This window comes from Euleptes europaea, chromosome 8 (assembly GCF_029931775.1).
Source record: "Euleptes europaea isolate rEulEur1 chromosome 8, rEulEur1.hap1, whole genome shotgun sequence".
NCBI lineage: Eukaryota > Metazoa > Chordata > Lepidosauria > Squamata > Sphaerodactylidae > Euleptes > Euleptes europaea.
This window is the reverse complement of record NC_079319.1, coordinates 69353267-69378775: the sequence shown is the minus strand read 5'-3', so window position 1 is coordinate 69378775 and position 25509 is coordinate 69353267. Positions and strand designations below refer to the sequence as shown.

Below are 25509 nucleotides of genomic sequence, written 5' to 3'. Positions count from 1 at the left end.
TTGCAAAGAATGGCAAAACGGAGGGCCCCTGGGGCTGCTCCCACCTCTCTGCTAGGAACTGTGTAGCTGTCATGGTCTTCCCTTAGTGCCGGTGGGCGTTCTTCTTTCTGGTTTCTCTGTTGCAGGAGAAGGCCCCTCACTGACCTCTTTTGCCACAGCAGTCTTGTCTGCGGGACATGGAGTGGAAGGGCACGCTGGCCCTGTTCACAAATTACAATGAGTGCAAGTGCACAGCGTACACTTGGTTTTTCTTCATACATGTGAGAGAAATTCAGTACAGTACGGAAAGCCAGTGTGGTGTAGTGGTTAAGAGCGGTGGTTTGGAGCAGTGGACTAATCTTGAGCACCAGGTTTGATTCCCCACTCCTCCACATGAGCGGCGGACGCTAACTGGGTGAATCGGCTTGGTTTCCCCACTCCTCCACATTAAGCCAGCTGGGTGACCTTGGGCTAGTCACAGCTCTCTTCGAGCTCTCTCAGCCTCACCTACCTCAGAGGGTGTCTGTTGTGGGGAGGAGAAGTGAAGGTGATTGTAAGCCGGTTTGATTCTTCCTTAAGTGGTAGACAAAGTTTGCATATAAAAACAAACTCCTCCTCCTCCTGTTCCTCCTCCTTCTTCTTTCAATGCATGTCCAGTTGAACATGTGATTGAAACCCCACAGTTATCCAGGTACTGGTCCCTGGTTTCATGTGTAAAGTGAACATCTTTTGGCCTTTTTTTAGAAACAGATATTTATGCATGTGCAGGAAGGATATATGTGTGTTCACTGTGACATGAACATGTGGGAAGTTGCTTTCTCTGCATAGGGCAGAAGTGCTAGGGAGGATTCCTGCTGGTACAAAGAACCCCCCCCCCACATGTTTGTCTGAAAAATATAGAGCTGATTCCACTTTTGATGCTTCTTTGCCAGGCTCGGCTCAAGCACAGATGGCTAGGGCATGCCAGGGCACGACTGGCTACAGTGCCTCAGGTTTGAGGGCTCCACCTCAAGAGGAGAAGGGGGGAAACTTCTACCTGAGAAATCAGGTGTCATGCCAGTGATGGAGGAATGGAAATGAGATACACTTTTAATGCTTGCAATTCCTGTCTTAGAACAATAGTGCCTCCCAAAGTATGCAGTCAAGCTATGTCATGCGTATTATTTCTGCATTATCAATCAATCATTATATCTGAAGTGACTTGAAAGGGAAAGTATAATCGGGGACACAAATCAGTTTGGACATTAACATAGTGGTCAGAGGGGGAGAGACTGAAGTATTACTGCGGAACAATTTGATTTGCCATGCCTATCTACCATCGTGATGCGCTTGATCTTTTGGGGTTAGATCCAAAGGTGCTTTGTGTCATCCTCTCCCTGGGGATTAGGTCCAGTCCGGCAGGTACAGCAGCTGCACCATGACAAGGTTCAGCTGTAGTCGTAATTACACTGAAAGGCTGCAGAAATCACACCAGTAGTTTTCTACTAAGTTTCCATTAGTGATGGAGAGCTGGGAGGTCATCCGTCATGTAACTTGGCTGTGGTCTTACTGGATACCGCTGCCTCGCTTTTCCATATGCTGAGGGGATTATAGTGCTTGAGTTGGGCAGCTTCAGAGAGCCAGCGTGGTATAGTGGTTAAAAGCAGTGGACTCTGGAGCGGTGGACTCTGATCTGGAGAACCGGGATTGATTCCCCACTCCTCCACATGAGCGGCAGAGGCTAATCTGGTGATTTTGTGCTGGAAGTCAAACTTGTTGGTGGCTTCTTTTATGAAGACAAATTGGTTGACTGCATAATTTGATTTGTCTCCTGCTCAGGCCTCCTCCCATGTTTTGTCAAACTAACAATGTATGTAGCTATTGCTTATGCCAAGAGCAAATCACTATGACTAAGGCTGTTAAAAGTCTAGGAATCTCCTCATTTCCTGTGGACTGCATAGTATATGGACAATTTTTAATTAACCCCGTGATCAAAATTAGAGATAAAGCGCAGTGCTCAGGTAACATGCCTGGAAAGAGATGTACGAACATAAGAAAGAACATAAGAAAAGCCATGCTGGATCTGACCCAAGGCCCATCAAGTCCAGCAGTCTGTTCACACAGTGGCCAACCAGGTGCCTCTAGGAAGCCCACAATCAAGATGACTGCAGCGGCATCCTGCCTGTGTTCCAGAGCACCTAATATAATAGGCATGCTTTTCTGAGACTGTAGAGAGTTAGTTATGCATCATGACTAGTATTCATTTTGACTAGTAGCCATGAATAGCCTTATCCTCCATTAACATGTCCGTATTGTATTATGTTTTAATGGCTGTTAGTCGCTCTGAGCCTGGCTTCGGCCGGGCTAGAGGGTGGGATACAAATCTAAATGAATAAATAAATAAATAAAAAAAGCCTTCCAAGTTAGCAGCCATCACCACACCTGGGGCAGGGAGTTCCACAATTGAACTATGCATTATGTAAAGGAATATTTCCTTTTATCTGTTTTGAATCTCTCACCCTCCAGCTTCAGGAGATGACTCCACATTCTGGTATTATGAGAGGAGAAAATCTTCTCCCTGTCCACTCTCTCCATACCATGCATAATTTTATAGACCTCTGTCATGTCTCCCCTTAACCGCTTCTTTCCAAGCTAAACAGCCCTAAGTGTTTTAACCGCTCCTCATAGGGCAGTTGCTCTAGTCCCCTGATCATTTTGGTTGCTCTTTTCCACACCTTCTCAACCTCTGCAATATCCTTTTTTCGGTGTGGTGACCAGTACGCAGTATTCCAAGTGTGGCCTCACCATAGATTTGTATAAGGACAGTATGATATGTGCACTTGGGAAAATATTTGCTGTTATGCTTCATCAGCCCATGTAATATAAACATGTAGGCCGTCACATTTACTGGGGAAAGGAGTAAATGGGACATCTGGGATGTTTATATTACATGGGCTGAAGAAGCATAAAAACAAACACAAAGATTTCCCCAAATGCACACAATCTCTTTTGGGGAGGAAATGCACTACACTGTGTATTTTACATTGTGTACTTTACCGGGAAATAATATGACTGGGCTGTGTCATAAACTTATGTGGCCTGCATCTAGAACTTTTTAAAAATCAGTTTCTAGAAAGGCAGAGTGTTGGAGAGTGTTACGGATACCATGGACTGCCAAAAAAACAAATCAGTGGGTTATAGATCAAACCAGGCCTGGCCTGACCCTAGAAGCTAAAATGACTAAACTGAGGCTATTGTACTTTGGTCACATTATGAGAAGGCAAGAGTCACTAGAGAAGACAGTCAGACTAGGAAAAGTTGAGGGCAGCAGGAAAAGAGGAAGACCCAACAAGAGATGGATTGACTCAATAAAGGAAGCCACAGCCCTCAGTTTGCAAGACCTGAGCAAGGCAAAGATAGGGCATTTTGGAGGACATTGATTCATAGGGTCGCCATGAGTCGGAAGTGACTTGACGGCACTTAACACACACACACAGGAAGGCAGAAGAGGTTTCTGCCCAAGTAAGTAGATTATCTTCACACTTTGGAGGTGGGGGTTAGATAAATCTGATGTGTCTGATGCAGGAAGCCTAGACGTTATTCATAAAAATTATAGGTACTCTCTTTTTCCTACCATGAGATAAAAAGTTGTAGTTTCCTGATCTAGTCTATGCTTTTTGTATGTAGTTGCAGGCTCTGCTAATGTAATGCTCAACAACAATTTGTTTCCTCTTCAATAAACCATGCACTGCCTCAGAGGGTGGTGGAGTCCCCGTCTTTGGAGGTCTTTAAGCAGAGGCTGGATGGCCATCTGTCGGGAGTGCTTTGATTGTGGGATCCTGCATGGTGGGGGGAGGGTTGGGGTCACTAGTGATGTGGGGGGGGAGGTAGTTGTTAATTTCCTGCATTGGGCAGGGGGTTGGGCTAGATGACCCTGGTGGTCCCTTCCAACTCTATGATTCTATGTTTTGTAGCATGGCAACTATGGGAGATGGGCTGGAGAAACTGGAAATCAGGATATATCTTACTTAGATCTCACCTCTGCTGTTAACTGGAAAGGCAATCATAGACAGTACCCGCTCACCTCTTTCTGCAATATGGAGAAAATGCTAAGCTGGAATGCTCTTGTAAGCATTCCAGTAAGATAACCCAGAGCTCATAAAATGGATTTTTTTCCCCCTCTTTCTGTCCACAGTCCTATTTGTGCACCACCCAATAGCTAGCCTGGGCTGAGCTGGAAAACCCATGGCAATTGCAGATATCCTCCCTTCTTGAGCAATCCTGCAAGACGACCTCTGGATCCAGCCCAGTGCGTTGGGAGGCCTTTGAATGCTTGAGAGCCCTATCTAAACGCTAAATGGTTTCATTTATTACTTTCGTGGGCAGCGTTTTGCATTAATGGGTAACTGAGTAATGGTTAAATCTGTACTTAGCAAACCATGCTTGATTTACCCGTTTCTTTGGTCCATCTTTGCAGTGTAATAAGTGGCTTTTGCAGGTCCTCCTGTATGCGTACTGTCTTGCAGCGACTCTACAAGCTGAACTAAGGGCATTTATTTATTTACTTACTTTTACAAAATTATTTCATGCATTTCTATGCCACCTTTGCAACCAATTCATGGTCCCCAAGGCAGCAGACTAGCCTGATCTCATCGGATCTGGGAAGCTAAGCAGGGTCAGTCCAGGGTCGTCACAACAGAAGCAGGCGATGGCAAACCACATCTGAACGTCTCTTGCCTTGAAAACCCTACGGGGTCACCATTTGTTGGCTGCGACTTAATGCCACTTTCCACCACCAAGGCAGCAAAGATGAAAATGTTTCAGAGCATTTTAAATGTATATATGCACATAAAAAAGGTAAAGGTCCCCTGTGCAAGCACCGGATCATTCCTGACCCATGGGGTGACGTCACATCCCGAAGTTTACGAGGCAAACTTTGTTTACGGGGAGGTTTGCCAGTGCCTTCCCCAGTCATCTTTCCTTTACCCCCAGCAAGCTGGGTACTCATTTGACCAACCTTGGAAGGATAGAAGGCTGAGTCAACCTTGAGCCGGCTACCTGAAACTGACTTCCGTTGGGATCGAACTCAGGTCATGAGCAGAGATTGGACTGCAGTACTACAGCTTACCACTCTGCACCACGGGGCTCACTAATATATATATGCACATGCATGCACACAAATCAAATGTAGAGCTTGGACTGCAGTACTACAGCTTGCCACTCTGCACCACGGGGCTCACTAATATATATATATGCACATGCATGCACACAAATCAAATGAACATTCAGGCCTGGTTATGGGATTGGAACAGCCTTGGTCACCCTGGTGGATGACATATGCTGGAAGACGGACAGGGAGTGTGACCCTGTTAATTGTTGTGGGCCACTCAGGGGCTGTCGATACCATCAGTCATGGTATCCTTCTGGACCTCCTTTCTGGGTTGGCACTGGAAGTCACTGTTCTGTGGTCGTCCCAGCCCTGCTAACTGTAACAGTTCTACCTTGAAAGTAGGCTTCAGTGTGGTGCTGGGGGACTGCAGCTCTGCCCCTTGGACTCTGGCTTATGGGGTTCCGCAAGGTTCCGTCTTGCCCTCCGTGCTTTTCAACCTCTATGCAAAGCTTCGCCAGCATGGTGTGGTGGTTAAGAGCTGTGGTTTGGAGTGGTGGACTCTAATCTGGAGAACCAGGTTTGATTCCCTACTCCATCACATGAGCAGCGGAGGCTAATCTTTGAACTGGGTTGGTTTCTCCACTCCTGCGCATGAAGCCAGCTGGGTGAGTTTGGGCTAGTCACAGCTCTCTTCAAGCTCTCTCAGCCCCACCTACTTCACAGGGTGTCTGTTGTTGGGAGGGGAAGGAGAGGTGATTGTAAGCCAGTTTGAGTCTTCCTAAAGTAGTAGAGAAATTCAGCATATAAAAACCAACTCTTCTTCTTTTCTTGGGCTGAGTTGCCACCAATGTGTGGATGTCACTCAGCTCTATCTCACACTTCCAGCAGATTCCAGGGAGGCTTTAGAAACCCTAAACCGGTTCCTGGAGACAGTTTTGGAACTGAATTTGGAAGCATTCTGGCGTAAGCATTCTGTACCAACTGTAGCTTCCCAGACAGTCTTCAAAGGCAACCCCAAATAGACCACACTGTAGTAATCTAATCTTAAGCATTACCAGGGTATGCACCACAGTGGCATTTTGTAAGACATGCACCACAGGCATTTTTTTAAGGAAGAGCCACAGCTGGTAGGCTGCCTTTTTATCCAACAGGAGGCCTGGCTCCAGCTGCACCCCCAAGCCACAAACCTGCTCTGTTAGAGGGCGTGAAGCCCCATCCAAAACAGAAGGTATCCCAGTTTCTGGGCCAGACCTTCCCCCACCCACACACATATACAAACACCACCAGGAACACCTCCCTTTTGATGGGATTACGCTTCCACTTATCAGCTCTCATCCTCATAGGCAACCATTTTGAGCTGGATTGTACCCATTGCCAAATGGTGCTCAAAAAACACAATTTCTCCTTATATTTCAGAATTACTCTTTACAACAATTTAGTTTGGTAAGTTTTTGATTGCCATGTCAATAGCAATTCTGAGTAACTTATTGAGGCAGGTTATACAGGTTTGAGGGAGCCTTCCAAATTGCCTGAGAAGAAAGCAGTCAGAAGGAAGGGCCAAATGAGTCAGCCTCTGAAGGGTTTGAAGGAGGATTGTTCAGCCTCTCTGGGGCAAGAGGAGTAGGAGTGTTAAGTGTGGTTCTCCTAGAAGACTGGGTCAGATTGGTATATTTTAACCTGATCGTTCTTTGTCACGTGTGTATACAAAGCGTGCACAGTGCTTTACAACCTCCCTTGCCGAGGCAGCAGCTCTGTGACTGTCAATTCAAACCTACGGTACAGTCCAGGAAGCCCTGTTTGATTTCAGATTGCAGGTAGATACATTCTCTCCCCCAACCCCAAATTGTGCAAAACATAATCCTGAGTGAAAGAAGATGTCCAGGGCAGGGGTGTTTACCCTTCTTCCCATGCTGGTTTCCACGCTCAGAGCTTTCAGATGTGAAGCCTAGGGTTGCCAGGTCCCTCTTCACCACCAGTGGGAGGTTTTTGGGGTGGAGCCTGAAGATGGTGAGGTTTGGGGAGGGGAGGGACTTCAGTGCAATAGAGTCCAATTGCCAAAGAAGCCATTTTCTCCAGAGGAACTGATCTCTATAAGCTGGAGATCAGTTGTAATAATAGCAGGAGATCTCCAGCTAGTACCTGGAGGTTGGCAACCCTAGTGAAGACACTGAAATAAATGGGAATTAAAAGTGCTGTACTTTGGCTGGATCATCCCATTGTTCAAGTGCGGATAGATTGTATACACTTGCTATAAGATGCAAACAACATTTTGGACCCATTTGCAAAAAACAAAACAAAAAAACACCCTAAAACTGCAATAGATGCACATGTAAAATATGGTTAGAAATTTGTGTATAAATTAAGATGTTTTGAAAAACCCAGGTGCGAACACACAGTAACGTTGTAAAGAGAAAATGAATGGAGCCATTAATGATTATTCATCAATGCTTTTGGGGTTTTGTGAAACTCCTTTAAAAACAGAACATGTCTAATTAGGCCAGCAGATTGCCAGCCTGCCAGTGTGGCATCTACAACGGACACTTACAACGTTATTGGTCATAGTGTCTATTAATGTCTTGGCAGTTTTTATTAAGTCTAAACAATAATTGGGAAACCAGAGAGCCAGTATGGTGAAATGCTTTCTTTTTTTCATTTAGTTTTACTTTATTCTGTAACTTCTGTAACTTTAGAGTTTAGCACTCGCCTCCTTGGCCCTAAGAGAAGGCAGCCATTAGCCTAATGCATAAAGTGTGCTAGCTTCACTCAACTCAGTGGGAAGGGTGAGTTTGAGAGCTTGCAGTGCAATATTGTTTTATCTAGTCAGTAAACTTGGGTACTAGTAGAAGAAGCAAGGGCCATAAAGCAGAGAAGACTGATCAGATTAGATATATAAAAAATCAAAAGGTGCTGCTATGAAGATAACTGTAGTCACAAGCGTATACCTGCTTTCTTAGGAGTAAATCCCCCTGAGCCCAGTGGGGCTTTCTTTTTGAACATATGAAGCTGCCTTATACTGAATCAGACCCTTGGTCCATCAAAGTCAGTATTGTCTTCTCAGACCGGCAGCAGCTTTCCAGGGTCTCAGGCCGAGGTCTTTCACATCACCTACTTGCCTAGTCCCTTTAACTGGAGATGCCGGGGATTGAACCTGGGACTTTCTGCATGCCAGGCAGATGCTCTACCACTGAGCCACAGCCCCTCCCCTAAGCTGTAAATATGCCTAGGATCAGGCTGTAAATGTCTGTTCATCCTTTATGTAGCAAAGATGTTTGGGAGTGTGATTCTTCAAGCATAAAACTAGCATGAAACACATGAAGCTCTTTTTATGGTATAATCAGGACAGCATCTTATCTGTGAGAGATATTTTCATGAATGCAGCTGAGAAGTTTATTTCTTGGGGTTGTTTGAAGATCTCCTCTGTATAAATCAGTTTGCGGCTATCCCAGTCAGTTGAAATCATGTATTTCTAGCGCTTACATGTACACTGTGTTCTTTGGAAATATACTTGGCTAGTTTTATAAATCGTCATCCCAGATAAAACCATATCTGTGCCTCCCATCTATTATTATGTGTGCTTATGGGTGATCTTGTTTCAGGTGAAAAATAGTTTTGAGTTCTTTAATGTAATGGGTGTATTAAAAAGGGGATGGATCACAATTGTTGGGGCAATACTACCCCCAAGAGAAATACAGGCTACTGTTCCCCTGCTAAATCGTAAGAGTGCTGAGCTAAGCTATCCTGTAGGATTGCTTGTTCATCTGGCTTTGGGAGGTGTGTGGGAGTAGAGCCAACACTGGTTTGAGGATTAGTAATACTGTACAGGAGCATGGACTACCTTCATCCAAGGGAACAATCAAATATCCAGAGATCACTCCCTATACTGGGATCTATTAAAGAAGCAGTTCTCAAATTTCACGGATCCAAAAGCCCCCATTCTGATTTTTTAAGCGACGTGAGCCCCAAACCCTGTCCTTCTCCCTTGCCAGCGCACACTGCAGCCAGACAGCTCCTTTCCAAAGTCCATGAGTCAAGCCACGTTTGCCCTGTGGAGAGCCAGTGTGGTGTAGTGGTTAAGAGTGGTGGTTTAGAGTGGTAAACTCTGATCTGGAGAACCGGGCTTGATTCTCCACTCCTCCAGATGAGCAGCGGAGGCTAATCTGGTGAACTGGATTTGTTTCCCCGCTCCTCCATATGAAGCCAGCTGGGTGACCTTGGGCTAGTCACACACTCTCAGCCGCACCTACCTCACAGGGTGTCTGTTGTGGGGAGGGGAAGGGAATGAGATTGTCAACCAATTTGATTCTTCCTTGAGTGGTAGAGAAAGTCAGCATATAAAAACCAACTCTTCTTCTTTTCACCCTTAAAAAAATACACTGAGACTGTCAGCTACACTTTTAATAGCAAAGTTGAGAGAAATATTTTCATGGCCTACAAATATCAGGTCTTAGATGATACTCGAGAGTTTAGGGCCACATTTCAAAAGACCCTGATCCAAGTTCTAATTCACTCTCTCGTCTTTTGATTGGAAGAGATTTTACACTAGAAAGAGCAAGGCACTTTTATTGGTTAATACATTCCCCTGAGTTAGAGTCCCTTGCTCACCCCCATTCCCAGAGAGCTTCATTTTTATGTTAGCCCGATGAGTGTGAGAAATTTACCCCCTGTAGTACCCTCATACCTTTACCTGGGTGCCCAGATTGGCCTAGTCTTGTCAGATCTGAGAAGCTAAGCAGGGTTAGCCCTGGTTAGTACTTGGGTGGGAGACCACCAAGGAAGTCTAGAGTTGCTACCCAGAGGCAGGCTACGGCAAGCCACCTCTGAAATCTCTTACCTTGAAAACCCTACGGGCTCGCCATAAGTCAGCTGCTACTTGACAGCACTTTACTCACACACAGAGGACTCTCATGAACTCCCAAGAATTTCCAGACTCCATTTGAGAAATGCTGTATTTAAAGCATAGGGAATCTGTTGGAAACCTCTAGAGCAGACAACGGGCTTCAAAAAGGCCAAATGTTATTAGTGAAAATTGTAGTAATAATCATGGTGCATCTGTCTGCAGTGACAGGTGATAAGTTTATTCTAAAACTCTCCGAACCCATCTTTTTCCTGTTTTAAAAAAATAACATACGAAGAACTGCTACATTATTTCCATTGTTCTAGATCTTCTCACCATTGGGCGATCTCTTTAATTTTTAACCCAAATCTTCCTTCTGTAAGTCAGTTCTCATTGTCCTAGACTTCTTAGTTTCCCCAATAGTCGCTTTCCTCTTTCCACCTAGGAATGTTTGAACTGTATCAACCTTGATCAGCTTATCAGGTGGGTTTTTTTAAACACTGTGACAGTTTCTATCTCTGTTGTGATTCTCACTTTGATGTCAAATCTGTGGGGGAGCACTTGGGTCTTGAGGTGACGGATAGTTTCCAGAATTAGAAGTGATTTAATTTGTCTTGTAAATTTGATTATAGGTAGTAGACATGAGTCTCTGCTTTTATTTTCTTAGCTTCATCTGGCTGTGCAAGAAGTTCCAAATGCTTTCTGTCTATAAGGATGGTTGGGTGTTGGTTCCAATGCAGTGATTCTTCAACCCTAAATGGTAGATTTGAATGCTTTAAGTCAGGGGTTTGAAACATATGGCCAGTGGGCCAGATATGGCCCCTTGAGAGCTCTTATCCAACCCGCAAGTCACCCGAGGCAGCCACTCCCGAATCCCAATCTGGGCTGGCGAGTCATGACCCGGACCAACCAAGTGACATTTATGTCATATCTAGCCCTCATAACGAATGAGTTTGACACCCCTGCTTTAAGTAATAGATACAGAATAAAATATTGAATAAAAACACTTAGCTCTAGAACCTTTTATAATGAAATAGATTTTTGTTTCCTGCTTCAAGAACTTAGAAGGTCTGTTTGGATAAAGCATTGGGGCTTGATGGACAACTTTCAACACGTAGCTCTGCTGTGGGCTGAAGGGGTTTTTAACATTGAACAGTCAATTTATCCTTAAAAATAGAGTAACTGACCCAGGAATCTGGTTGGTTGTGAGAATCATGGAAGTTGTAAAGCACACTGATAAAGTGCAATATAAATTAATGTCAAGCTTTATCCCTTGTAGGTATACATCATGATTATTTTTAGATCTAACAAGAGTAGTGTTTCAAGATGCATTCACATGTGCAGACTGATAGCATTAGCCATCATGGTCAGCGGACCATTTGTTCTTATCGCATCCAGCTTGGCTGCCATCTGATGGCATTTTCCTGAGGTTAAAGGGCAGTTGCCTGTGGATCTTTGTCAAGTCAAGTTTATTAATACGGTCTATTTGACCAGCCAGAAGTTAGTTTATCATATTGTCCAACTTGATAAAACTGTAAAAACTGTTACAAATTACAAAAATTGATAAAAAAGCTGGGATTAATAAGATATACAAAATTAGTGCATTACATGTGGATCTTTGTGTACTTGATCCTAGTGCATGTACAACGCCCTTAAGGATGATCAAAAGAACCACCATTTAATACTACAAAAGAAACAAAATGGTGCCCAGGCTGCCTGGGCATTAGAGTCACAAAATGTTTCATTGTTCCTCTTGATTAATATTTCTGTGGGGGCGGGAGGGATTTAATATCAAATGATCTACAAAGATCTATGTTCTGTGCTTTGCCTGGAAACACTTGTATAAACGTTTTGAGAGATTAAAGACCAAGACTTGTCTCTTCCCCCCACCCACAGCAGTGGTTTTCAGATAGCAGAATTAATAGTATTATTTATTTGTTTTGACCTTTTTAATACTGCCTCTCCAGAAACCTGCTCAAGGCAGCTTACAAAACCAAAAATAATAAAAACAAAACTTTAAAAGATATTAATTAAAATCCAGCATTAACAGCCCAGCTCAGCATAAAAACGTAGAAGATAAACACAGACCATTACCCGCTTAAAACAATTTCCAGACCAAAGTAGTCTTAAAAGATGCAGCCTCTTAATTAAAAACCTGGGTGAACTGAAAGGTTTTGACCTGGCACCTAAAAGAAAGCAATCTAGATGACAAGTGAACCTCGAGGGGAGCGGCATTCCATAAGCAAGGTATCACTACTGAAAAAGTCCTGTCTCAGGTTGCCACCTGCTTCATCCTGAAGGCTGGAACACAGAGAGTAGGGCTTGTGATGGAAGGGCACAGAGGAGGAGGAAGAGGAGCAGAGTTGGTTTTTACATGCCGACTTCCTCTACCACTTAAGGGAGAATCAAACCCGTTTACAATCACCTTCCCTTCCCCACAACAGACACCCTGTGTTGTAGGTTGGGCTGAGAGAGCTCTAAGAGAGCTGTAGCTAGCCCTAGGTCTCCCAGCTGGCTTCATGTGGAGGAGCGGGGAATCAAACTCGGTTCTCCAGATTAGAGTCCACCACTCCTCAGCACTGTTCTTAACAAATACACCACGCTGGCTCACGAGCAGGGCTTGTGAGGGTGGTCTTAACTGGTGGGGCTGAATGATAGGGAAGGAGGTGGTCCTTCAGGTACCCTGGCCCCAAGCTGTTCAGGGCTTTAACAGTAAAACCAACACTTTGCATTGTGCCTGGAAACAAATGGACAGCCAGTTAGTACTTTCAGCACTGGGGAGATATAATCCATACACACACACACACAAACCAGTAGCCTGGCTGCTACATTTTGGATGAGCTGAAGCATCTGGAGCATTTTCAAAGGCAGCCACATGTAAGTGCGTTGCAGTAATCTTACCTGGATGTAATCAGAACTTGGATCAGTGCGGCCAGATTGCTCTTTTCAAGGAACGACAGAAGTTGGCAAATTACCCAAAGCTGGTAAAGTCACCTAGGCCTCCAACTGCAGGCTCGGCTCCAACAGTACTCCTGAGCTATGGGCTTGTCCCTTCGGGCACAGCGCAACTTCCTCCAGGGCAGCCTGACTTCTCAGTCCTCGAGCAGCGTTATCACTGACCAGCAGCACCTGTTTTGGTCCAGTGGGAATCCTAGTTAGTCTTACCTGCAAGAAATGGTTCTGACATGAAGGGGGAATTTGCTCTTGAGAGGAAACAGGCACGTGATCTCTCAGCTTTTCAGTTTTAATGCAAGAAAAGATTGATGGTAAAGACAGTTTTTTTTGGGGGGGGTTTTAAGAAGAAAACTGCTCCAATCCAGTAGAGCAAGGCTAATTTTCTTGGTAACTTACAGCTTTCACTTTAGAGTCCATGTACTATAATCAGTGCTGGTGTTTCTCTTTCCATTTTCTCTTTGCGGTTTCTAGTTTTTTTATGCCCTCTTAATTTCCTGTCCTACACACCCTGCCTTAAAGACTCTATGCTGTGCCAGTCGTTTCCCTCACGCTGGATGTCTGCCTCTGACTCTCCTGTGGAACTCCGCGCCACTCCTTGTTGTGCCCTGCAGGGTTGCTCTGCGCGGCACTCCCACCGGCCTGTGCGGCAACCCTGTGAAATAACTGGGAAACTGAACTCGACGCACAGAAGCGTGTGAATTGTGTCCTGGTTCCATCGTGAGACAGATGAGACACTGGCCCTTCTGCCCGCACGGAGCTGTTGTTCCTTTGGATGTACAGGCGGACGGGTTCGCTTGCCAGTTCGGAAAGGCTTGAGGTATCCTGGATGGCAACTGTGTAGGGGCGATTAAAGAGAAGCTGCAGCTGTGTTCTGACCCCTGAGAAGTGTTTATCTGTTGGCTGACTAAACTTTATCCAGCGATACTTGGGTGTCTCCCAAAGGTCATGACTTGGAAAAGTTGCTGGGGTTTCTTACTGATTTCAGTTCAGTTCTGGGATATCCTTTTGCGGTATGGACCGGGGGTGGGGGGAGAAGGTGCCCATTTATCCTCCAAAGGGGAACTGTTTTAGAATTATAAAGATTGGGTGTTATTCCTCTCAGGCCAAGAAACCACTGCCAAAAGGGACCCAAAAAGAAGCCCCAGAGGCATCTGTCTCGGGGTATTAGTGCCTCTTTGTGTGACTAGCGTTAAGTGCACATCCTGAAGCCTAGGATTAGATTTTTTCATAACTACATCAAAGTTGAGCTCATTCTCTAAAGATATGTGTGTGTGTGTTTTTTCCAGTAATTTTCATCTTAAGGTACAACTTACGTTAGAGAACTACTGCTTTAAAGACTGTTTCTGTCTGGTAGAGCACAAATGTGTACCTTGACATTTTCTTTTAAGTAATAGTATTTAAAATCTGTTAAAATAGCCATGCTTAACTAGCTAATGAGTGTTATGCAGCTAGTAAAGGTCTGTTAGGCGGAAACCTAGGATACACTTAAGAAATTATACTTAGACCTATTGATGCTGAAAGATGCTTAAAATAATATTACTGTTTTAATTGCTTGAGGTACATGAGGATTGCTTTTTCTTTTAAGTATGTGTATGTGTGTGTGTGTGTGTGTGTGTGTGTGTGTGTGTGTGTGCATATGGAAAGGGTAGCCATGAAGGAGATAGAAAAGATTCTGAAGTGTAAGGATGTGTCACTGGCCACCAAGATTAGGCTAATTCATGCCATTGTATTCCCTATTACTATGTATGAGTGTGAAAGCTGGACAATGAAGAAAGCTGACAGGAAGAAAGTAGACTCCTTTGAAATGTGGTGTTGGAGGAGAGTGTTACGGATACCATGGACTGGCAAAAAAACAAATCAGTGGGTTATAGATCAAATCAAGCCTGAAGTGACCCTAGAAGCTAAAATGACTAAATGAGGTTATCGTATTTTGGTCACATTATGAGAAGGCAAGAGTCACTAGAAAAGACAGTCATGCTAGGAAAAGTTGAGGGCAGCAGGAAAAGAGGAAGACCCAACAAGAGATGGATGGACTCAATAAAGGAAGCCACAGCCCTCAATTTGCAAGAGCTGAGCAAGGCAGTCAAAGATAGGACATTTTGGAGGACATTGATTCATAGGGTCACTATGAGTCGGAAGCGACTTGACGGCACTCAACGTGTGTGTGTGTGTAGCTATCATTGCATCAGAACCTGCAAACTAGAAAGCTTCCCAATCTTGACTGTGGAAAACAACCAAAGTTGTTCGGTTTGGTTGGTTATATTCTCTCTGCCCTTCGTTGTGGGACTTTTTCATAGGACCTAATATTGCCTTTTCTAAACTTGGCGGCTTCAGTCCCAATGTGTGTATGGTTTCATTTTTAAGTTCAGCTCCATCCATCTTCCTAAGATAGCTCACAGTGGTTGAAGTCAGCAGCCTCGTTCCATGCTCATGTCTGCAAGGAGTGTTTGGTCTTCTCTCGGTCCCTGTGACTGACAGCCCCTTTGGACAGCAAGCTGTTTGATTTTATATTGAAAGTCAAAAATCAATGGAAACTGACCCAGAGTTTTAGTCTTGTGCTGTACAAGCCAAGCGGATTGATATTATTTGTTTTCTCAAAAGCAAACAATACTCTGTTGGGTTTATACCAGGGACCTTCAATACCCATGTTCTGTTTCTACATGGAGAGTGCACAAAATGTAGCACTCCTTGGTTTCAGTAGCAGGGACGGTGCAATATTATTCCTCCCAATAATTCCCCAATAATAAATCTTCGCCACTACCCTTGGGAATATTGGGGGGGGGGGGCTTTGATGATGCAAGTCGAAAGGATTTGGAAGTTCCTTAGTCAGATTTTGATTAACTGTAGCAAACTACTTGCAGCTGTAGTTGTTTGGGAAGCAGTCAGATGTCCACCAAATTTAGGAAATTTGACTTTCTCCCCCTCGGACAGAACTGTGGGTTCCCCGACAGCAGCCTGCTTGTTTTGGCTGTACTTTCACTGTGGAGACAGTGACAAATATGCCAAAGCCGTTGCCAGAGAAGCAGGAAGAATGACGGCTGCTTTCGAACCTTTTGTTTAACTGGCAGGAAAAGGAAATAGTTAATTCCTGGAAAAAACACACACACTCATGACTATCTTGGCTTGTATGGCCACCTCCTGATAAAACACCTGCTGCTTGTCCTTTTCTAGTGGGTTGACGCCATGTTGCAGAAGAAAGATGGCTTGGAATCCAGGCAGGGAAAGGGTCACCGCCCTCAACTCCCATAGTATCATCAGCGTGACCCTCTTAGTTTCTCTGTCTCTTCATAAAACTACATTGGGATAGGGAGGGGGGCTGGAGATGGGGAGAAGAGAGACCCACAGCAGAAGCAGCTTTCTTCAAAGAAACATTGTGGTTTATTGGTGTGACAGGGTTGGACGAAGCATGATAGAGCTGTCTTGATAAAGCTTAGCAGGTCTGGGTCTCTTCAGCACCTCGTGGGAGACCACCTAGAAACTCTGTGTGTGCTTCTTCAAGTTCCATGATGGGAGGAAGGTGGGGGACATGAATGCAATAGACAAATAAAGGCCTCCCCATTCCATATAGAGTTTTGGAGCCCTCTGATCTGTTCAGCAAGTGGCAGCTCTTTCCTCTGGCTCCAGGAGCCTTCCCTTGATAGCAAGCAGGGGGAGCCTCAGGAACCAGAGTTCACCTCTTTGGCTTGTCACATTTAAAGAGTTTGTGGAATGGGCTAGCGTCCAAGCATGCAGCTTCCTTTCCACATTGTGCAGTGGCAGTCCCAGGAAAACCGGGCCGTGTACCTTTTCTGAATATTTGAATCAAGGCTTCAACCCTTAATAAAATTCCCAAAATATTAGCACCTTATTCAGCAGCTCGTTCCATGGCAAAACAGACATGGATTTGCTTATATTTGGGAAGGCAAGAGAATTTAAAAACCACAAACCCCCCTACAGAGGCCTGTTCTGGGGGCGGGGGGGATATATAAAACTTTCTGTCCTAGGAAACTTTATACAAGCTGAGCAGTGACCTCTGGTGGTCATCAGACAAACACTGAACGCAAATCTGAAATACCTACCTTTGCTGATGTTTGAAAATCTGCTCATGCAGGAGGCAGCAATTTCAAGCTCTTCCTTCTCACCACAGCAGCCTCCACACAGGTCTGATGGCTGCTGGGGAAACCTTCGGCACCTTCTGCTGTTGGACTGCAGGTGACTTGGTGACAGATTATGTGAAGAGTCAGAGGCAATGCCAAGGCTTTTATGCCTCTTGAAGGTGGCGTTCTCAATGGATGAAAGAGGATGCATGAGATTACTTACACCTACCAGGTGTAAGTTATAAAGTTGGTGGCTCCAGTCCTTCCATGATGTGGAATTCATGGGATGTCCTGAACGTTGAAAATTTCAGTTGTTCGTTCAAACATATGCTGTCTATCAAGCTTGGTTTGCTGACTAGAAGTTCTTTTGTGCTCAACCAGCTATTCTGTGCGAGTAACAAAATATTCAGCGATAACTTGCCCCGTAGCCCTACCCTAATAAGTTTGAAACGGTGATGAAATGTGGAAATACTGCAGGCAGCTGGAAATGCAGGATTGGACGGAGGTGGGAAGTTCTGGGATAGAGAAGTATAACAGAGTGTCGTCAGCAGATGGGCAGCATTAAAAGCTTTGGGACAAGGTTACTCAAGAACAGTGTGTACAGACATAATAGTAAAGGGCTGAGCATGGATCTCTGAGGACCCTCAAGAAGAGCAATTACAGAGGTTGTAACACAGTGGTACTCAGGGGTGGCTCTTTGACATACCACATGTGGCCTTTCTGAGCACTGTCCCCCATGGCACCCACCCTGGGTTCCAGGAAATTGGGCAGTTTTTTAAGGAATTGGAATAATTTCATTATTACTACGGGTCCACGATAAAATGGTTTTAAAACAACTTGCCCATGAAGATTATATCAAGGCTGTGTGAGAGCCCATGTGGTGTAGTGGTTAAGAGCGGTGGAATCTGATCTGGAGAACCGGGTTTGATTCCCCGCTCCTCCACATGAGCAGCGGAGGCTAATCTGGTGAACTGGATTTGTTTCCCCACTCCTACATACTAAGCCAGCTGGGTGACCTTGGGCAAGTCATGCTCTCTTAGAGCTCTCTCAGCCCCACCTACTTCACAGGGTGTCTGTTGTGGGGAGAGTGAAGTGGTCATGTGCTGTGATAGGAACTAAGATGTTTAGATCTTGTATTTCACTAACAAATACTTTATCTAACTTATCCAGTTCTCCAAGCGCAGAAGGGAAGGTGATTGTAAGCCAGTTTGATTCCCCCTTAAGTGGTAGAGAAAGCTTCTTCAGATGTAGGGTTTTGTGGGGGTGGGGGGCTGAGTCAACATGTTATTGTTTGTGCATGTTTGGGGTAGTGGGCAGGGCATAAACATAACTATTCTGGTTGATGGAAACTGCAGTTGTGTCTCTGCATGATCCGCAGAGTGAGTGCCCACTGTTGTAAGAGAACCAGCTGAGCCCAGAGTGACAGAAACATAGAACATAAAGAGAGCTGGGTAGGGGAAGAGGATGGACTGTATCCAAGGTGGCAGAGGGAACAAGGAGGAGGAAGTTAGAGGCATTTTCGGTTTCATAGTGAGGAGGTCTTTGGTGGTTTTGGTGAGGGCTCTTTCAGCACTGTTCAGAGGGCAGAGGTCAAAGAGGAAAGGAAGCTAAGGCTGCTGGAGTAAATCGTCCAGGTGTTTGGAGGCAAAGGTTAGATTGGATAACCTTTAGAAGTGACCATAGGTCAAGGTGTGGGGGGGGGTTAAGAGGGATTGAGACAGTGGTATGTTTGAATGCAACAGAAAGGTAGTGAAGAGAGGTAGGTTTACAATGTGGAGGAAAGGAGGGTTAATGATCAAAGAGATGGCGACTAGTCCAGGACTCTGGAGGGGACAAAGTCAAATAAAAGCATGGGAGAAGTATAGAGAGAAAACAGAATTTTCAAATTGTTGAATAGCCTGGGGAGAAAAGTGATGAGAATGGGGTAAACACAGCAGTGTTAATAATTTCAGTTCCAGTAACTGAAGGAGTCAAAAGCTTTCTCACTTCCCCTGTCCCGTTTTCCCCCAAAATGCTGTCTGAAATACTCCCATGAGCAGAATTGGGGGGGGGGGGGTTTGGCATTTTGTGCTACAGTGGCGGCAGGGGGGGAGAAAGTCACACTATGCAGGTAAAAATCCTTCTGTCCATTGAAGTGTTGCTCTGGATTGAAGCCAGGGTCTTAAGTGTTGAGTGATGATTGGGGAGCAGTGGGGCTAGGCCTTAGTAGGTGTCGAATGTAGAGAAGCAGCACTTGAAGATTCATGGAATGAGTATGAATCAGAGTACTGATGTGGTGTGCCCTAGTCAGAAAGATGGCAGATGAGCAGAGGATGAATTTATAATGGACGTAAAACCTGCCCATTCTCTTCTTTGTCTCCAGAGATGTTCATCTGCACAAGAGCATGAACTAGATTAGGGGTGTCCATATCAATATTCCACATTTTAAAAAACCCAAAAAATCCTTTCGGGTTGTTGTTGTTGTTGTTTTACGGGGGTGAAATGGGGGCCAAAAAAGATTTCTTTCAGGCAGCAAACAGTAAGGATCTGAAGGCTGGAGCTTCCAGATCCTTGATGTTTGCCGCCTGAAAGACATCCACACCTCCTATCTTCTCTGGAGTCTAGAGAAGGGAGGCTGCATGGATTTTGGGTTTTGTATTTTTCGGGTTCAGGTTTAATAACCTGATTTTTTTTTTTTTTAAATCCGGGGTCTCCAGATATTTTGAAAATTTCTGGGTTTGATAAACCCAAACCTGAAAAATACTGATTAAAAAATTGGTGCACACCCCTAAAGTATCACGTGGAGGGTATAAAGAAGAGCTGGAGTGACTATTTCCTTGGGAGAGTGGGCTAAATAATTAGAGAGGGGTGTTCGTTGGTGGTGGAAACTGCACGATGGAAAGGGTGAAGTAAGCAGAAGTTATGCAAGGACATTTGAGAGCCACAGCATCGATTTAATGAGAAGCTTCTGCTCTACAGTTTCATTGTTCTTTGCTAAATTCTTTTGGCATATTGCCCTTGGGAAAATCAGGTTAGGCTAGGAATAATATTTATTTATGGTCATAGACCATCAAATAAAACAGGATTATAAAATTACTTAGTGAATAGTAGAGCATGTAGACAAAATATGGCTAAAATTACAATAAAAATGACACAAACATTACAAAAATAATCCAGTCATATATATTCATAAAATAAATATAAAACTAGTCTGAAAGGTTCTGGGCAGTAAAGTCCCATGCTTCCTTAGCTATTGCATAGATTTCATCCAGCTCTGCCTTATTTTAATTGCTAGCCAAGCAAATCTGGCAACTCTGTTGGTTAAATTATCTATTATATCTGATAATAAAAGCTGAAGACATTGTTTCCTCAAAGCTATAGGACAATCTACAAGTAACGGGATCAATGATCTTGTGCATATATGATTGTACAGTTTGCATTCGAATAACACATGTTCTGAGGTTTTAAGTGCATCTTGTTTACAAATGCATTTATGTACTTCCAGTGGGAGTTTGTTATATTTCCCATGAAAATCATGTTTATCTTTTGTTCTTGGACACTTGATTTGCTAAACTTTTTTTATTTGAACTCAAAAGTGCAATTTTATGTGTATGGCTGTAAACTGAAAACATACCTACCCTTCAAGCCACGGGTTTAAGATTTTTATCTTTAAACTTGCAGTTTATTTTCAAATTCCATTTATTTTCAAATCCAAATGGATATTACTTTGTGTTTTTCGACGTTGCTTATTCTGAGCTCTCGCTCAAATTTGAGCTTGGCAAAGGAGGAGGTCCCAGTCAAAGTTCATTCTTAATCTGCTTCCTTTCCATCTTTCTGTGTCTCTAAATGTTCTATCACTTCATAACAAATGATGGAACAGTTCCCCTGCCAAAGTTTATCATTTTACAAATATACTTGTTTTTATCCCTGTGAGGGAAGGGGGTGATGCAGATAACACATAGTTTTTCTGAAAGGTCTGAATAGTATTTAGGTGATGCATGGTTAGGCCTGGAAGTCTTAAAAACCTGCCACTTTTGAAGTTTTTCCTGTTTACTTTTGAATTCAGTAATGGAGACCTATTAGGTTCGGGGGCATCCCATAGCTCTTAATGAGTCATTGGCTTTATTCCCAAAGCTGCCTGAAAAGTGCTGCTCTCTTTAGTGGAAGTAATTCTGTCTTTGATGTAGTTTCCAGAGCTGTCAACTAATGTTCCACAGTTTCCCAGAGGAATTAATATGCTAGGAGTTTGTGCAGACTGAAAATGGAAAGTCCAAAATGAATTCTTCCTATAGGAGTCTGGCAGTCTGGAATCCTGCTTGTTTACATAATCTTATCTGGCTAAACTTTGGTATTTCATCTGGCAGGCAATTCCTATGAAAAGCAGCTGTTAAAGCAAAGGAACCGATGCTTCTGGTATTGGGTTGTGGAGGGGTTGTTTTTGAAGATTTGTAATTTATTGAAGTATTTCCCCCCCCCAAAAAAAAACAGATACTATTATTCACATCTATTTGTTTATGTTTCATTTATCTCTTGTGAAAATGACTGGAGTCCTAGGAATTACGGTGGCATTCAGGAGCTACCATAAAAGTGAACATTTAAGGTTATTCAGTGTATCTAATCCCCACCCCCCAGCAATATAAACAAGTACCCAAAAATGCTTTGTTGCACAACAAACCAGAATTTTAATTTTAGGAATTAACAAAAAAGTTTTCAAAGTAATATACTATTTGTTGTCTTCAGGAAAATTTGGAATACATGTCATTTGTCTGATCTGTGTTTAGAGAAATTGGGGAAGGGTCTGAATAGATAAAAGGACTCTTTTGCTACTTAAAACAGTTGTCTGTCTTAAAGACAGAGACCCAAGAAAGTTTCAAGAGATGGGAAGAATGCAGCTGAGGTCAAGAGAGCATTATGGCCACACACAGATGCATCGTAACCTCATGGCTGTGTAACTTGGGCCATAAATCAATTCAGCCTTGCAACGTGTTGTCAGTTCGTCATCCCCACCCACCCAACCAGTTGCTAAAGCTTGTTCTGGCACTTGTGGCTCATTGTGGCAGAAAAGGAAGTCACAAGAAGCCCCTGCCATGCTTCCATCTCCTGATTGAAAGACTTCCTGATCATAAGCTCCTCTGCGGGACGAGAAGCTAGCTTTCTCAGTTCTAGTTTTCACAGAGGGTACAGTCCCTTGTTACGTACAAGCATGTATGATATGTGTATAGGGTTGCCATACCCCCCTCCCCGGCGCTGTTCAGTTGGCTGGCGGGGGTCTTACCAGCAGCGAACTGCGGCCTCACCCCCTTGTCGTCAGTGACGCATTGATGTCACTTCCGGCACTCACCGGAAATGGCGTCATCATATTGCAGATGACATGGGTACGCTGTGGTGTTTGGGCAAAAACTCTATGGTAAAAATGGCTTCCACAATAGAACATAAGAAGAGCTCTGCTGGATCAGACCGGTGGTCAATCTAGTCTAGCATCCTGTCTCAAAACAGTGGCCAATCAGTTCCTCTGAGGGTCTCACAACAGGTCATAGAGGCCGAGGCCTTCCCCTGATGCTGCTCCTTGGCATTGGTATTCCAGAGGCTTCCTTTTAATCGCCATTACTAGTAGCCACTGATAGACCTACCCTCCATGAATCTGTCCAATCCCCTTTTAAAGTTGCCTGTGCCTGTGGCCATGACTATATCCTCTGGCAGCAAATACCAAATTTTAATCATTTGTTGTGTAAAGAATTGTTTCCTTTTGTCTATCCTGAATCTACTGCCCATCTGTAGAATGGCTAGTATGGTTGGGACTCCAAGTGGTCCAGGCATATCTACTTGATCTCCTACCCTCTGTTAATGGCGTGGGCACAGAACGCCATCTCCACCCTATTTTCCTATCTTTGTATACCCTACTCCTGTCTGCCCTCTCTGCCAGTCCTGCTGTTAGCACAGGAAGCAGTGCCATGGGCTTCCTTGAAGATACATCATCATGGCTTGCTGTGCCATGATTGCCTCCAACCGCTACCTTTTGGGGAAAATATTTATTAAAAGGAAAAGGTTCCCCACCGGCACCACATCAAGATGACTCAACATCCCACCATCATGCCATAGAACTAGATTTGGGTTTGGAAATAATTCAGTTGTGCAATAGATTGTGATACCTGCCTCCCAAAAAAAGTAAGAATCATCCAGTTCCTGTCCAACACCATTCTGAAAGGCACATAGACAGCAGAGTAAAGGACTGCATCACACATAACACAGCAGTAATGATGTGATTTCCACAATTTTAATCAAGCAGCAGTATGCTAAGACCATGCTTTTGCGTAGGCACACATTAACTCTTTAGAGGGATACCCTTAAAATATGATGCAACCCTAGAATGTGTATGCTAGAAATACTTGTTTCTGTTGTTGGTTTTTCAATTATTATAAAGTCTGCATGTTTCTTAGGAGTTACACAAGAAAATTATTGGTAGGTATAATGATGACTGTCAAGATGGTTAGAGAATAAATCACCATTTTTAAGAGCAAAAACAAGGAATAAATAAAATATGGGTCTCCCTTTAGGTGCCCTTTGGCAGCTGTATGCTTGTTTGAAGGGTATGCTAGTGGCTGTTGAAAATTCAGTGGTTTAGTTAGATGTATCAGTAACTGTCCAGCCTGGGAATTCATACATGATTGACCAGTTGAAGGCAACTTGCAGCTCCTGAGTCAAATCCAGCCTAAAGATCCTGCCTCTTGATCAATCACTTTCCTCTGCCCTTCTGGAAGATATAGGGTGGCTTTTTCCCAAGCCAACAGTTTTTCAACTGGCTTTCAAAGGGAAAAATATGTGGACTGCATCTACTTTTCCTCTACTCTGCTTCTCGCCCTCACAGCATATTATTCTAGATCATTCATTCTAATAAGCAACAAGTTTGTTGGCAGCAAATGGGTACAGGAAAGAAGGAACCTGACAGCCTTTTGCTCGGTGTTCTTCCAGCTGGTCTCCCAGTCAATTCAGTTGCCAACCACTGTTCTAGATGCTTCTTAAGAGGCTTGGTCAAAATAGAGCTTTGACTGGCCTATTACGGCATTATCTGGATCAAAATGTAGGAGGTGTTAAAAGTGAGAAAAGTTTTTAGCATAAGTGAATGCCTGCATTTCATAAAAAGTTAGAGATAAGATTCCATTGCTTATTGGAAATGGCTTAAGAATCTGTAGTCTTGTTGAACTAAATGGAATTTTTGTCTCTCTTTGCAGATGAAGCAGATTATGGTAATTTTGGTTCAAATACCTTGACCAGGAAAAAGAAAGCTCTGGTGACCCTCCGGAATGACAATCTTCGCAGGCGCCCCCATGTTAATATCAGCATGCCGCACGACTTCCGGCCAGTGTCTTCCATCATCGATGTGGACATTTTACCTGAAACTCACAGGAGGGTCAGATTATATCGACACGGATGCGAAAAGCCGCTAGGATTTTACATTCGTGATGGGACGAGCGTCAGAGTAACTCCTCACGGGCTGGAAAAGGTGCCGGGCATTTTCATCTCGCGGATGGTTCCTGGTGGCTTAGCAGAGAGTACCGGCTTGCTAGCTGTCAACGATGAAGTCCTGGAGGTGAATGGCATAGAAGTGGCAGGGAAAACTCTTGACCAGGTAACAGACATGATGATCGCAAACAGCCATAATCTTATCATCACCGTCAAGCCAGCAAACCAAAGGAACAATATTATCCGAAGCAGTCGGATGTCTGGGAGCTCTGGCCAATCCACAGACAGCACTGCGAGCCACCACAGTTTGCCTTCCTCTCATGTCTTGCAGAATTTCCACCCCGACGAAATGGAGAGCGATGAGGAGGCCGATATTGTAATCGAGGGTTGCCTGGAACCGCAGCACATTCCAAAATCACACAGTCTTCCTTCCGGCAGCCTTTCCCGAATTAACGGCAGCAGCCTTAGTCACAGACTACAGAGGGACCTGGTATTCAACAACAGCTTGGGACGAGAAAGCAATGGCAACATTCACAAAATTCTAAGTTCCTTAAAAACGGATCCTCGTCATAGCTTGGTTCTCCCCAAAGGTGGCATTGAGGAGGATGGGACGGTGATTACACTGTAGTGCGTTATTCATATGTCTTTAGTCTGACGTGCCAACTGGATCAAACCTATCAACACGTTGAAGAGTGGGAACCTTCATTCTCATGGACCTTTGCGTGAAACATGTTACTGCCCAGAAAAGGATGGTTTCAAAAGTACACATAAAAGTGTGACCTATTGCAACTCATGAAAAAGTGTAAATATGATTTTTTAAAACTTCCAGGTCCAGATTGAGGGAGTGGAGTGCTAAACTGTGGGTTTTAAAAAAAATCTTACAAAAACCCTTTGGCTAGATTACAGTTGAACTGCCTATCTGCTACATGTATAAAGGTTACCCTGCATACATACAAGTATGTGGTGACTTTGGTGATGATAACAACAATAGTTTGGAATGGGCATTCATAAATGAGTCTAGTAGGAAAAACTACTCTTGAATGTGCGAAAATTCCAAGGGTTTATTGCCTGCCATTAGATACTGTTCTTTAGCTTGTTTACACAGCAAATTGACCATATTGCACCTAATTCAGAAA

The 25509-nt window shown here is 44.0% G+C and overlaps 1 protein-coding gene across 1 annotated transcript in view; it reads left to right on the top strand.

Moving 5' to 3' along the window:
* The window catches only part of PARD6G (par-6 family cell polarity regulator gamma), a 96244-nt gene extending 71243 nt beyond the window's left edge, over positions 1-25001 (top strand). Inside the window, exon 3 of the mRNA XM_056854311.1 lies at positions 24142-25001. Within this exon, the coding sequence (XP_056710289.1) occupies positions 24142-25001 (860 nt within the window). The remainder of the gene's footprint in view (positions 1-24141) is intronic.
* The last annotated feature ends 508 nt before the right edge of the window (positions 25002-25509 follow it).